The sequence below is a fragment of the Helianthus annuus genome, chromosome 3, assembly GCF_002127325.2.
Source record: "Helianthus annuus cultivar XRQ/B chromosome 3, HanXRQr2.0-SUNRISE, whole genome shotgun sequence".
NCBI lineage: Eukaryota > Viridiplantae > Streptophyta > Magnoliopsida > Asterales > Asteraceae > Helianthus > Helianthus annuus.
The window spans coordinates 37,056,925-37,072,534 of NC_035435.2; the positions used below are offsets into that span (position 1 = coordinate 37,056,925).

Sequence of the window (15,610 nt, forward strand, 5' to 3'; positions counted from 1 at the left end):
TTTTCCTTAATAATTTTTTTTCACAACACAGATTCTTACTCCCATGTTGTAGAAAGGAGTTAGTAGAGAAGTGAATTGACCAGGCTCAATACGGACTTAACCAATTCTGGTTTAAACATGTCAGACCAGCTTGATCAATAGGTGAATAGGAGTTGAATAGGTATACTCGAGTTGAGATTCTTTACAACCGGTGCTAATTATAAGAACCTTAAGAACAAATTTGAGCCATTGATAGTTTAAATCAAGGGTTGCTATTGATTACAAATAAATCCCTTATAATTAATAATTAGTAGTACCAAGTTAGGGTTAATTTCGTAAAACCGCTAATTTATATTAAATAATAAGATCTTTTATTTATGGTATTTTAGTCATTTAGTCATTTTCCATACTGATTTCAACAAGGTTTTTAAACTAAAATAACTTTTATATACTTCATTATTTAAAAGAAAATTATGCCATAAAATCAATTTTTTTATCTTTAATATGAGTACCATATTGCCCTACCTTTTTTTTTCTTTAATATGAGTATTATATTGCTATATCTTTTTTTTTTTTTTATAAAAGTGATTTTTAAAAAAGTTACAAAAATTTGTTTTATAATTGTGCTAGTTATTTAGTGGAATGTGCTAGTATAAAAAATGTATTCTGTTGATTTTAAATATACACGTGTATTCTTATTTTGTTGTGTAATTCTTATGAGAATCATTATCAAAACAACCCACCCACATTAATCCCCTTTGAGCAATAAAGTTCAATTTCATATAAAACCCCGTTGTGCAATCAGCCTCGAAGACGAACAACATATTGTATACGAACAAGCTGAGAAGCTATTGCGCATTCAGCCTCGAAGCAAACGTCCAACGATAATCACCAATCAGCATCATCACTACATATTTGGTAGGTAAAATCTTCTATAATGTGTTTTTGTACCGGTGTATAATGTTTGAGGGTTTTTATGTTGGGTCAGATTGTGGGTTTTGTGTTGATAAGCAGTTAATTACCATAAGGTTTTTTAATGTTTGATATATTGGGAATTTTTGGTTGTCTGTAAGGTGTTTTTCTGATGGGTTTAATGTTGGTAAGGTGTTAATTATCATAGATGTGGGATAGATGAGTTGTTTGTTCATGTGCTAAAATAGTACACGGTTGTGTGCTGATTATGTGTTAATTAAAATAAAATACAAACAAATACCAAAGGTGGATATAATCAGCACATCAGATGTGCTGATAATGGAGAACGATTGAGGATGTTGTGCTAATGTCGTTTATGTTGATAATGGAGAACAATGTGCTGACAATGGTGAACGTTTAAGGATGTTATGCTAATTATATAGTGTAGTGCTGATTGTATTTTTATTTTATTTTATTTTTTTGTGTGGTGGTTCATACATGTTGGTTGGATCATGGAGAGTTACATATGTTAAAAAATTCAAATTAAATTCAAATTTTAATTTGAATTAAACTTGCATGATTTTAGGAATATCTTAATAATTATTATTAATTAGTTATAAATAAATAGGGTCAAAAGGGCTAAATTACCCCTAAACTAATTTTTATTGAGTGACACTTGTAAATTATGTATTAGTTCTTATATTTACAAACATAAGTGTTTTTATTTGATCCAATGCCTAAGTATACTTAGAGGGTTTTAATTTAGAACGTCCAACACAAACACACTAATCTACTTCTAACCAATATTCAATACGGACTGAAACCCTGAACCTTATTGGGTGACACATCACTTACACAGTTTGATATGGTACGTTAGTTATAACAAACGTAGGATCCTAATGTTTCTTGAAATTATTACGATAAATTTTGATATGATACCTTTAAAAGCGTATGGTACTTTACAAATTATGATAAACGCAGGATCCTAATCTTTATAATAAACGTAGGATCAAATGTTTCTTGAAATTATTATAATTATAATAAACGTAGGATCAAATGTTTCTTGAAATTATTATAATTATAATAAACGTAGGATCAAATGTTTCTTGAAATTATTATGATGAATTTTTGCGTATATCTTCCCCTTACGTAATTGTTGTTTGGGTAAAAGAAGCTAAAAAAAGACGTGATTGAAAATGAGTTACCGTAAAAAGCAACACCCCTTATCATACTCAACCCTAAACCTGGAATTGATCATAATAAAACGTGTGGCCTAAATAAACAAACCGACACATAATCTACTAACCGGTAAACTTCTGCTAACCCGTTAACCCATGACCCATAAACAATCCGATTAGACCTACATACTCCTCACCAATAAATGTGTGTAATTATTCTCCCTACTTTCGTAACAACAAGAGTTGTAAAAAAATACCAGTCCTTCGTTACCTTATAGCCTCAGGTCACCTAAAAGACTGCTAATATATCTTGTTCTGCGATACCATAATGATGAACTTTCAAACAATATTTCATAACATTTTTCTCTTTTGTCTCCTGTTGCGCATTCGGCTGCAACAAGTAAATTGCTCTTTTCACCACGATTCTCCTCCAGGCAAGAATCACTATCTCATTCATTCTCACATACATAGAATCTCTAGATATATGCTTGTATAGATCACTCAAACCATGTATGTATGTTATGCAGATTCAGGTTACCTTCGTTTTACATACGAAGCCACTGATTTCTCTCCGGCGAAAGCTTACGATTACATCATTATCGGTGGAGGGACTGCTGGTTGCCCATTAGCTGCCACTTTATCTGAATCATATTCTGTCCTGCTACTTGAGAGGGGCAGTAGTTTGAACAAGAGTGTTTTATATGAAAGTAATTTCTTTCAGACTCTCTTAGCTGCAAACGATAATGATTCACCGGCTCAAACTTTTATTTCGGAAGATGGTTTACAGATCGTAAGGGCGAGGATTTTGGGGGGTGGTAGCATGATAAATGGAGGATTTTATTCGAGAGCCGATGATTACTCTTACGATAACGCAGGTATCGAATGGGATATGAGAGCTGTTGAAAGAGCCTACGAGTGGGTAGAAAATAGTATTGTTACTCATCCAGCACGTTTAAATAGGTTTCAAACTTCTTTATTTAATGGGTTACTCGAATCAGGAGTTGTTCCTGATAGTGGGTTCACCTTTGACCACGTTCAAGGAACCAAGATTGGTGGTTCAACATTCAATGATTCGGGGATACGACATGGGGCGGTTGAGCTTCTGAACAATGCCAACCCGGAAAATTTGGATGTGTTGGTTCATGCGATGGTCGACCGGGTGATCTTCTCCACCTTCAACCCTTTAGGTAATTAACCATTCTAGCTTCATGATCTAGTTGTGTTGTTGAAACCAACATTGTTTTTCATATAATTGATATTGACACAAAGCAGAACAATAGAAGATGGAATATTGGATTTTAACAATCCAACTATTCGTCATTGGCCGCCAACGGTCCCAACTTCAACAAAATAAACACGGACAGTCCCAACTATTGACATATTGGCCACCAATGGACCCTAACTAACAGAACACTAACGCTGTTAGTCTCCGGTCGCCGGAAAATCGTTATTGGCCAGAAAAAGGTTTCTAAAGATCCGATCAAAGTTTACAAAGAAGTCTTGGACAAAAATGTTGAGTTTTCTGGCTAAAAAGAAGTTTTCTGACAACTTCAATAATTGGGGCCTTTACTAGGAGAAGTTCTTAGAGGTCCGTAATAAGGTTACGAAAAAGTTTGGGACGAAAATGTTGAGTTTTCCGGCTAAAAACTTTTTTCCAGTGATCGAAGACTAATGGTGTTAGGGTTCTGTTTGTCAAGGTCTATTGGAGGCCAATATGTTAATAGCTTGGACCCCTGATGGTTATTTTTTAAGTTTAAACTGTTAGCGGCTAACAGCTAATAGTTGTAATTATTAAAATCTAATATTCCATATAAGATTAGAAAATTCTGAAGAATAATTGTGATAAATCTAATACCCAGACCATTACATTTTTTAACGGTGAAAGATTCATGATATATAGAATAGGTCTAGCATAGCTGGCAAACCCAAGGCACAAAAAAAAAAAAAATGAAACAGTAGAACCTTTTCATGATCACATCTCTAACATTAAAATCTCGCTACCTTTCCCACACTAAGCCTTTTACTTTAGATCTACTTTTTATCCATCAAAATGAGCTCGACACTATGTCCTCCACCGTTTTGTTGAAATTGATGTTATAATCCTTGAACGATTTTTTGTTCCTCGCCTGCCAAATGTGCCATAAATTTGTTAGAAAGACGAATCTCACTGTTTTCTTCCAAACCTTCCATCATATGATACGATCAGCACAAATAAGTCTTCACAATTATTAATACTTTGAGGAGTAGGTAGTTTTAACCAAACAAATACAACCCAAACCATTACATGGGGTGTTATAAATATAAGTAGATGCGTAAATTATGTCAATTTGATATTTACACATTTTAAACTAAAAGACAAATGATTGAAGCTTGGTATCGTTGGGTCTTTTATAGCCATATTTCTCCGTATCTAACTTGTTGGGATCATAAAAAGGCTGCTAACTTTTCTATCAATTCTCAACCAATATGTATGCTGAAAATCATTAGGTTGTTGAGAAAAGCATAAAAAAGATAATTTTAATTTGTGATTTTAGTTTGAAAATTCATCCGCATTTGATAGCTATTTGTATTGTTTTCTTGCATAGCTGCGGTTGGAGTTGTATACCACGATTCAAACGGAAAATATCACGAAGTTCATGTAAGAACGGATGGAGAGGTAATTTTGAGTGCCGGAGCCATTGGAAGTCCACAACTTTTGCTGCTAAGTGGACTCGGGCCAACTTCGTACCTTTCATCCTTGAATATTCCTGTTGTTCGGGAGCATCCTTTCATCGGGCAGTTCATGGCTGATAATCCACGAACTGGGGTAAATATCTTGCTTCGAGATTCAATAACAGATTTAGGCCTCCGTGTGGTTGGGATTACTGAAAGTGGACCATACATTGAGTCGTTTTCAGTCCCCCCAAACACACCTCTCACGAGTATCATACCTTTTGTGGGTTCAGTGGCACTTTTTAACTCAAGTGTGCAGATAATTGGTGGAAAGATTACTAGGCCTAAATCAAAAGGTTCATTACATCTCTTATCTGCTTCCAATGTAACGGTTAGCCCAAGCGTCCGCTTTAATTACTACAATCACACCGAAGACATAAATCAATGCTGGAACGCTGTGGAAGTTATTAGAAAACTGTTGGCTACTCCAACCATGGAAGAGTACAAGTTCGGTGGACAAGATTTCAAATTTATTGGGTTGCCGTTACCTGAGGAGTCATCTGACTATGAGACCACTGCGAGTTTCTGTCGTGACACTTTGTCCACATATTGGCATATGCATGGTGGATGCTTGCCTAACAAGGTGGTTGATAGCCATCTGAAAGTCATCGGGGTTGATTCTTTACGAGTCGTCGATGCTTCAACATTTTTTAACTCACCGGGAACAAATCCTCAGGCAACCATTATGATGTTGGGCCGGTATATTGGTGTGAAAATGCTTGAAGAGAGAGCAGCAATCCGTTCTTAGAATACATCTAATGTATTGTATCTCATGTGTCATTTATGTCTTACTTCCGCCTTTTAATAATATCACGTTAACTAATAAGATTAGTTTAAATAATAGATTGAACCCCTTGTGTTGAATAAGTTTATTATTAGAAAATTTCATTTAATGGAAAATTCTAACAAATCGTTCACTTAAAAAAGTTAGAACAAACTAAATTTTAGATATGTAGGATCGATTTCTGACCTGAACGAATCGACCAGAAGAGTTTTTGCTCAATACGAAAGGCGGAAACAGTCGTATTAAGTCAATTCAGCTAGATATACACTTTAAACTGTCTTTTGATTGATTTGACAATGTTTTACAGCGAGACGACACTTCGGCAGCAGTTCGGTACTCAAGCCGGAAAGTTACAAATGAAATGAAATCAAGGCTATTTATAGACCGGGTAATTTCGCACGAACCTACACAAGCGAAATCAGGTTTAACACGAAACTAGATTTCGTGCGAAATTATCAAGTAATTTCGTGCGAAATTACTTGTCCTATTTCGTGCGAAATTAACCTCTTGACATGTTTTCTCGTTATTACTTGTCCTATTTCGTGCGAAATTATCAAGTAATTTCGTGCGAAATTACTCCCCCTCGGATGTTGACGAAGTCTTCGGTGTGTCGAGTCTTCAATCTTCAATATTTATCAGTCTTCTCGACCTCTTTTGAAGTCTCTAACAATGTAAAGCATCCTCAATCTCTCTCTTCTCTCTTCATTTCCAGGATCTCGACCTGGCTTTATCTTCACTCTAACATCCCAAGATCTGTAGCTGTCTCTTACAATTCTCTTGATCAGATCTCTTGATTCCTTAAGTTCATCAGCATCATCAGCTTGCATGAACTTGAGCTCCTGGATCGTTTGTGGCAACCCGAACTTCCAAGGTTAGTCTTGTAATTCCGATCCTCGTTATTCTTCGTTCATCAGTGTGACCGTGTCAATCATTGTTGTGCTAAGTGTTTTATATTTGGGTCACGTATGTGTTAGACTTTATGTATTGGGTCAGCCCAAACTATTGAAGCCCGAAGCAAGTATTTGTATCATCTTCCCTTGATGGTCAACATGATTTTTAAATATTTTCCAGGTCATTATAGAAATTGTGTTGAATTCAAAGGTTGTCCATCTTTATTTCCAGTAAATTGATAAATCGTGACCTACTAAATGAAAGAAATTCTTGAAGGTTCCATCTACCAACGTGCTAACCTAACTTGAGCGAACTTATCATTAAAATTGGCTGCCTTTTTCAATTAGTTTCAGCAGCCTATTTTCTTGGGCTTAAGCCCATTATCTCAGCCAAAGTTGAACCGCCCCAAGCTGTTATCATATATGTATACGTATCGTGTTATTGTTTATCATAAATTCAAAAATCAAAACAAACCCTAATACTCCTAGACATAGCGACAACCTCCATTCTCTCTTCCGTAAACCTTTCTTCTGCCCGTAACACTTCGGTTAGTGTGTTCTCTTCTCCACTCGAATTACATTGGTTAGTTGTCTTGATTTTTATGTGATATGGTAACCGTTTGATTAAATTATTAGTTTTTGAACAATTATGGGTGTGTGATATTGACAAGTGCATGTAACAAACATAAGATTTTGATGTAACAGTGGCTTAACGGCCCAATGAGAATTTACACATCATAATATTGTCAGCCAACTAGAATGATAGTGTAAAGTAAGATTGTCGGCTAGCTTTAATGGTGTGATATTAAGATTTCACCTTAACTGACATTGAACTTATTGAAACTTGCGAATACATCGGCCCATTAGATATTCATGCAAAGACAAAAGGTCCAATAAAAAAAAAGAAGAAAGAATCAGTTTGATTGCATGTGAAAAATTAATTGTACCTTTCATTGAATTGACTGTGTTTGATATTTGTGTAATGAATTAAATGTGTGATAACATCTGACAATTGCATGTGATGTTGTTTTGAATTAAAGGAACTGAGATATCCATATTCCATGAATATAATTGGACCACAAGATCCATTTGATTGTTTGTTGAAATTCTCGATATAGTGGATTGCAAGTTGTTTGTTGATTGGACCTCTTAGTAAAGAATACGAGATATACACAATAGTTGAGTTAGTCATAATGGGTTGTAGGTTGTTGGGCTGAAAACTTAATCACTAATACGCTAAGGTGGGTCGGGGGAATGTCGTGGGCTGGGCTCTAGGGCGCGGCCTACAAACTGGACTTAATTAGCGGGCTAGAAACTTAAGCTGTATAAACTGAGTTGGGTCGTTAGTTTGGTTAAGTCGCACACTAGGGTGTTCGCTGAATTGATCTAGTTGCCAAGAGTTGTGTGGACTGATAACATGGGCTTAGGAACTGGTTATATGCTACTCGATGATGTTGAATTGGTATGTTAATTATCATGATTGAACGATAAGGGTGTTATTGAAATATTAGAGATGTGTGACATGTGATTGAGTAATATGTGATATTATGATGTATGTTGCGGATTTTATTGAATAGTCAACTGTTACAGTACGTATAACAATATGTGTGTGTCATATGCATGGGATTGCGTGATATGTGATTAGGGAGTATGTGCGCTAAAAGTGCATGAAATATCTAGAGTATGTGCATTCAAAACTAATTGTTGTCGGTAACCAGGTTAGGACGTTTGTGACTGACTGTTAAACGGATAATTAATCTTACCGAGCACTCTAAGGTGAGTTCATTGCTCTTTTCTCTAAGCATGCGTCCCGGTGGTTTGGGACAACTGGTAAACATTTGGAAGGGAAACATTGGGTAAATAACTTAATCGGTTTTGGTTATTGCCTGGAGGGCAATGGGGGTGATTAGTTGATAGCGCTATTAGGTGGGAAACCTCACACCGGGCCGTAAGGACGGGCGTGAACTAATTATCTGGGTATGGCTATGGTTGTTAGAGGCACACTCCTCGGATACATATGGGCACTCTCCCTAGGGTATCTAACGAAGGCAACATAGCAATCGGTCGTTAAGGGGTACCCACTCCCCGGATACACTTGGGCACACTCCCTAGGGTATCTAACATGAGCAACATCGTAACGCAACGTTAAACCGCATTAACATACATATGGTAACATAACTTGTTAACAAAACCTTGAACTCACCAGCGTAGTCTGACACACTTGTTTACATGCTTGTAGGTAATTATTGAAGGGACTTGGGAACTTGCCGTCTGATGATGCTGGAGTGGTTATGGTCATGTTAAACAATTACATTGATTTGGTTTCGATACATTTACACATTTATACTTTTATGCTTCCGCTTAGCACTTTGGTTTTGGTTTAACTTTCACACGATACATTTCTTTCAATTGGGTATTTAATTACATTATTACTTGTGTTTGATATGATTAGTGGCTCTTTGTTGAATCGTTACGCCTCCATTAGGGACACGCCCTAGGTGGTAAATTGGGGGTGTGACAGTTTGGTATCAGAGCCATTGGTTATAGTGAACTTGGTTTTAAAACGTTTTCATAAAACCAGACTATAACCGAACAGTATCGAAATCGACCATGACACTCAGCTCCAGACTGCAAGGTTCGTTTCTCATTTACGATTGCATAGTATATCTAGTGTACACTTATGTATGACATTGCACGTGAATGCACACTTGGCACAACAGCATGAGCCCTTATATTACCAACCCCTGTTATGTGAACTGTTAGTGTGACACTACCCTTCGACTGTTGTGATTCTTGCTCATATAAAACCTTTCGCATGCTATTTGAATGTGGGGAACCTTTTAGCGCAAGTTAAGAGGCACTGAGATAAGCATGCAAATCGCCTTATTATTATGGGTGCACACATAATAATAACGTGAGGTGCATGCAAGTCCCCGTGAGGCTTAACGAGCGTGAGAAGGGTTCTGCCCTATTGTGTGTAAACTTGGTAGTTTGTAGATTTCAATGGGATACTCGACTTTTACCTCATTTCGACCCTTAAGATTGTTCCCTTCTCTTATATAGAACCATGAGTGGACGTGGTCACATTGCTATAACCTAGGCCGAATTAACCGACTTGATCAACACTCGTGTAGCTGAAGCCCTAGCGGCTTACCAGGCTGGTACGATACGTGCCAATTATTTTCTATCCTTGTGTCATATACTCGAATCTTCCCTGTGCGTCTTACTTCCTTCGTTCTAGGTCAACTTGCTTTATTTGACTCTTGTTTCGATTGGAGTTATGTGCCTTAGGGTTCAGTCGTCAGTTAGGACTGACTCCCACCTTTCTTGTAAATAAGCATGTAGTAGAATTAACTGATTTAAATCGATAGAAGTTTCTCATGTTCCTTTTGGTTGTAAACTTGATCTCGTGGGTCAATTGTTCGACATTGACCTACTTCCCGATATTCTTGTAAGTTTTGACGTAGTCGTTGAGCGGAAGTTCTCTGTAAAGAGAAAATCATGCGTATCCCTCTCCCTAGTGGGGAATCCTTATCAGTTCAAGATCATCGTAATGGTGCCATTGTTGGCATCGTCTTAGTCATGAAAGCCCAGAAGTGTCTACTGAAGGGCTACCCTGCTGTTCTAGCTCTCGTCACCGATTCGCAACCTGAAGAAGGGAAGATCGAGGATCTTCCAGTTGTTCGTAAAATATTCTCGCATGTTTTCTGAAGAGTCACTAGGTTTACCTCCACATCGTCAGGTGGAATTTCAGATTGACCCCAGGCAATTTCGGATTCCTTTGGGGATACAGCAATCCCTTGGATTCGCTGGATACTATCGCAGCTTCATCATATGATTTTCGAAGGTTTCACAACTTCAACCTCCTTAGCATAGCGGGGAGCTGTGAATTCCTGAGAAATAAAATCGGGGAAACGTCTTTTCAGCTTTTGAAACCCAACCCTACAACACGCGGAGCATCACTTCTATACGAGAGTACCGATGATACAGCAATATACCATGATGGCTTAATTCAGAGTCCCAGTTACACGCGTTTGTCGTTTTGCAACACTAATCTTTACCCACCAAACTCTGTTTTGGACAAATGACACACTTGCGCGACCGCAATGTAACGAACTTCCCTGTTGTGCCATGCCGCCATGCACCACTACTGGAAATTACTTCTAGACAATAAATTTGCTGGTCAAATCCTTCGGATGTTTAATGGACCCCTGTTTCGCTCGATTCTTTGTACGAACCTCATTAACTCCCTGTTTCTTTGATTGGCAACTGATATAACAAAACGCTAACAACCATACCATGATTTCCACCGATCACCAGATTAGCCCCCAGGCGTTGTAAAGTATCTATAGATCGAGTTCGTCGGAACTCACTTCAAGCCATTGTTTTAGATCAATTTTCGGGACGAAAATTCTTTCAAGTAGGGGATGATGTGACACCCCGCGAAAACGCTTAACAAAACTAGCTTCCTCAGTGACTGTTTGCTAAATTTCGGGACGAAATTTCTTTCAAGTTGGGGATGATGTGGCAACCCGAACTTCCAAGGTTAGTCTTGTAATTCCGATCCTCGTTATTCTTCGTTCATCAGTGTGACCGTGTCAATCATTGTTGTGCTAAGTGTTTTATATTTGGGTCACGTATGTGTTAGACTTTATGTATTGGGTCAGCCCAAACTATTGAAGCCCGAAACAAGTATTTGTATCATCTTCCCTTGATGGTCAACATGATTTTTAAATATTTTCCAGGTCATTATAGAAATTGTGTTGAATTCAAAGGTTGTACATCTTTATTTCCAGTAAATTGATAAATCGTGACCTACTAAATGAAAGAAATTCTTGAAGGTTCCATCTACCAACGTGCTAACCTAACTTGAGCGAACTTATCATTAAAATTGGCTGCCTTTTTCAATTAGTTTCAGCAGCCTATTTTCTTGGGCTTAAGCCCATTATCTCAGCCAAAGTTGAACCGCCCCAAGCTGTTATCATATATGTATACGTATCGTGTTATTGTTTATCATAAATTCAAAAATCAAAACAAACCCTAATACTCCTAGACATAGCGACAACCTCCATTCTCTCTTCCGTAAACCTTTCTTCTGCCCGTAACACTTCGGTTAGTGTGTTCTCTTCTCCACTCGAATTACATTGGTTAGTTGTCTTGATTTTTATGTGATATGGTAACCGTTTGATTAAATTATTAGTTTTTGAACAATTATGGGTGTGTGATATTGACAAGTGCATGTAACAAACATAAGATTTTGATGTAACAGTGGCTTAACGGCCCAATGAGAATTTACACATCATAATATTGTCAGCCAACTAGAATGATAGTGTAAAGTAAGATTGTCGGCTAGCTTTAATGGTGTGATATTAAGATTTCACCTTAACTGACATTGAACTTATTGAAACTTGCGAATACATCGGCCCATTAGATATTCATGCAAAGACAAAAGGTCCAATAAAAAAAAAGAAGAAAGAATCAGTTTGATTGCATGTGAAAAATTAATTGTACCTTTCATTGAATTGACTGTGTTTGATATTTGTGTAATGAATTAAATGTGTGATAACATCTGACAATTGCATGTGATGTTGTTTTGAATTAAAGGAACTGAGATATCCATATTCCATGAATATAATTGGACCACAAGATCCATTTGATTGTTTGTTGAAATTCTCGATATAGTGGATTGCAAGTTGTTTGTTGATTGGACCTCTTAGTAAAGAATACGAGATATACACAATAGTTGAGTTAGTCATAATGGGTTGTAGGTTGTTGGGCTGAAAACTTAATCACTAATACGCTAAGGTGGGTCGGGGGAATGTCGTGGGCTGGGCTCTAGGGCGCGGCCTACAAACTGGACTTAATTAGCGGGCTAGAAACTTAAGCTGTATAAACTGAGTTGGGTCGTTAGTTTGGTTAAGTCGCACACTAGGGTGTTCGCTGAATTGATCTAGTTGCCAAGAGTTGTGTGGACTGATAACATGGGCTTAGGAACTGGTTATATGCTACTCGATGATGTTGAATTGGTATGTTAATTATCATGATTGAACGATAAGGGTGTTATTGAAATATTAGAGATGTGTGACATGTGATTGAGTAATATGTGATATTATGATGTATGTTGCGGATTTTATTGAATAGTCAACTGTTACAGTACGTATAACAATATGTGTGTGTCATATGCATGGGATTGCGTGATATGTGATTAGGGAGTATGTGCGCTAAAAGTGCATGAAATATCTAGAGTATGTGCATTCAAAACTAATTGTTGTCGGTAACCAGGTTAGGACGTTTGTGACTGACTGTTAAACGGATAATTAATCTTACCGAGCACTCTAAGGTGAGTTCATTGCTCTTTTCTCTAAGCATGCGTCCCGGTGGTTTGGGACAACTGGTAAACATTTGGAAGGGAAACATTGGGTAAATAACTTAATCGGTTTTGGTTATTGCCTGGAGGGCAATGGGGGTGATTAGTTGATAGCGCTATTAGGTGGGAAACCTCACACCGGGCCGTAAGGACGGGCGTGAACTAATTATCTGGGTATGGCTATGGTTGTTAGAGGCACACTCCTCGGATACATATGGGCACTCTCCCTAGGGTATCTAACGAAGGCAACATAGCAATCGGTCGTTAAGGGGTACCCACTCCCCGGATACACTTGGGCACACTCCCTAGGGTATCTAACATGAGCAACATCGTAACGCAACGTTAAACCGCATTAACATACATATGGTAACATAACTTGTTAACAAAACCTTGAACTCACCAGCGTAGTCTGACACACTTGTTTACATGCTTGTAGGTAATTATTGAAGGGACTTGGGAACTTGCCGTCTGATGATGCTGGAGTGGTTATGGTCATGTTAAACAATTACATTGATTTGGTTTCGATACATTTACACATTTATACTTTTATGCTTCCGCTTAGCACTTTGGTTTTGGTTTAACTTTCACACGATACATTTCTTTCAATTGGGTATTTAATTACATTATTACTTGTGTTTGATATGATTAGTGGCTCTTTGTTGAATCGTTACGCCTCCATTAGGGACACGCCCTAGGTGGTAAATTGGGGGTGTGACATCGTTACTTGGCTCTTTTAGTATCAGAACATGGCTCTTTCCATCTACAGACTCCCCCTAATAATAAGCTGGGATCAGGATCGTGACCTGGCACTCTTTAGGAATCAAAACCTGGCTTACCTGCACATCCTCTACCTCACAATAAATTTCACCAATTTAAAAATTTGACAATTTTTTGTTCTCTGCTTACCACTTATAGAAAACAAAATGCAGGTATTAATCAAACAATAAATGATTTTACAATGTTAATCTCTGGTGAACCACTTGTAAAAATAGAATGATTTAACATTTAAAAGCTTCTGATGACCAGTTGAAGACAAAACATTCAAATCTTCTTCCATTATATACAAACTCCCTCTCACAAAATGTTCATCTAGTTTAGCATTTTGAACTTTGAAAATCAGCACTTCAACATCAGTTGTCGAAAATCTTTTTGGATTTTTCAAAAATTTATGCTAAAACACACCTAAAATCTTTTTGGATTTTTGAATGTAACGAAATGTAATGCAATAAAGAAATATTTACATACAATATTTTTGTGAGTTTGTGTAAGAGGATCATATCAGTTTATCAGTTTATGAGACAAATCACTAACACCATTAAGCTTTACACATTTTAAGTTCTAAACAATTCACCTAGATTGTCAGTGTACTGGTCCACTGAAATTTTCACACAAAGTTCAACTATTTCGAGATACGAGATTAATGTTTTAAAGACTTAAACTTATTCGCGTGTTCCACCTCAGAATATACTCCCGTATCCAGACTTCTATATTCAGTCTTACAGGTGAATGTACACTAATGATATCTGTAAATGGGTAAATGCGAAACCGTGAGAGCTCAGGCTAGAACTTCCGTTCGTACAAAGAGATGACGGCTCGACTTTCGGTGTGTCCCGTTTGGGGATCTTTTCTTCAACAGCACATGATTAAATTTTTTTAATGTTTCACCATTTTTTGTACTGAGGGCTCGCTTTAAGATTAAAGCTTTGCAAAGCATTATACGAGGACTAGGCTATTGCTCCCGCAAAATCAGAAGTCCTGGTATAATACCCCAGATATCACCACGCACAAAGACCTAGTATGTCAGAAATAGAAAATCTTTCAAACAAGATTTCGGGGGTTACCCATATATCCGAGAGATGTTCCCCACGATGTAAGTAAGTTTTATATTTAGGTTTATATCTCGAAAACAATCTACTGAATATGTAAAAACCTACTGGCATATCCACAGTGAGATTGTTTATCACATTTTTACTTTCCAATTCTTTAGCGTGTTGTGATAGTCCACTGATGTACTATCATTTCCTCTTTTTACAACAAAACTCTTTTTCATTTTTTCAATGTTTTTGGATTTTTCAAATTTTCTAATGTTTTTGGATTTTCTAAAATTTCTTACTCCCCCTAAAATTCAAAAACATTTTAAAGAAATTTGAAAACAAACTATACAAGTAAAATGACAATTGTTGTGAATTGCTTCAATTCGCCATCCACTTGGCTTAAACAATCAGAACTCGCGCTTACAACAAACTATTTTCCCATTATGATTTCAAAACACTTAAGTTTGTTTTAATCAAAATGGTTTTTTCCGAAAAATAAGTTTTGTTGAATTTACCACTTGTAGGTTGGGGTTAATTCATCACATTGCTCTTTCAACCACTTTGAACAATTTTAACAATTTTAGGTTTAATATCAATACAACCATTTGTAGAAAATCAAGTACAACTTAATGTCCCTGATTTACCACTTGAAGATCGAAATATCACAGTTACCAACCTGTGAATTTCTCAAGAAAGATGCCGATTCCTACTCCCCAATTACCAACCTGGGAGTTCCGGCATGTCAGGTTTTTCAGTTAAAAAATTATCCCAAGCCTGACAGACCTTGGGAGATTCCGAGTCATCAACACTCGGTTTCTTACCTTTCCTCTTCTTCTCGTAAAATTCCTTTACCCCTTTTGCCTTCCCATTAATCATTTTTCCAAAAATATTTTTCACTTTGGGGTTAAAGGCCTTTTCAACGTCAAATTCTTTCTTTTCAGAAAAGAATTGATTTGAAATCTCAACTTTTCCAA

At 37.0% G+C, this 15,610-nt stretch overlaps 2 protein-coding genes across 2 annotated transcripts; both read left to right on the top strand.

Annotated features, from left to right (window-relative positions):
- The first annotated feature begins 2,364 nt into the window (after positions 1 to 2,364).
- Positions 2,365 to 3,264, top strand: LOC110886886 ((R)-mandelonitrile lyase-like). The gene is made up of 2 exons (XM_022134762.2): positions 2,365 to 2,503; positions 2,597 to 3,264. The coding sequence occupies exons 1-2, from the start codon at positions 2,398 to 2,400 to the stop codon at positions 3,262 to 3,264; spliced, it is 774 nt and encodes a 257-aa protein (XP_021990454.2). The 5' UTR covers positions 2,365 to 2,397.
- Positions 3,265 to 4,428: 1,164 nt separating this feature from the next.
- Positions 4,429 to 5,619, top strand: LOC118490389 ((R)-mandelonitrile lyase 1-like). Its single transcript, XM_035988000.1, has 2 exons — positions 4,429 to 4,537; positions 4,655 to 5,619. Exons 1-2 carry the CDS (start codon positions 4,429 to 4,431, stop codon positions 5,527 to 5,529), a joined length of 984 nt encoding a protein of 327 aa, XP_035843893.1. The 3' UTR covers positions 5,530 to 5,619.
- Positions 5,620 to 15,610: the final 9,991 nt, after the last annotated feature.

What these genes read in the sequence shown, in the direction of transcription:
- LOC110886886 (XM_022134762.2), top strand. Translation starts at nt 2,398, where the DNA reads ATGATGAACTTTCAAACAATATTTCATAACATTTTTCTCTTTTGTCTC. An exon ending in TCACCACGATTCTCCTCCAG is followed by an intron (nt 2,504 to 2,596) that starts GCAAGAATCACT and finishes TATGTTATGCAG; the next exon opens with ATTCAGGTTACCTTCGTTTT.
- LOC118490389 (XM_035988000.1), top strand. Translation starts at nt 4,429, where the DNA reads ATGATTGAAGCTTGGTATCGTTGGGTCTTTTATAGCCATATTTCTCCG. An exon ending in TATCAATTCTCAACCAATAT is followed by an intron (nt 4,538 to 4,654) that starts GTATGCTGAAAA and finishes TTTCTTGCATAG; the next exon opens with CTGCGGTTGGAGTTGTATAC.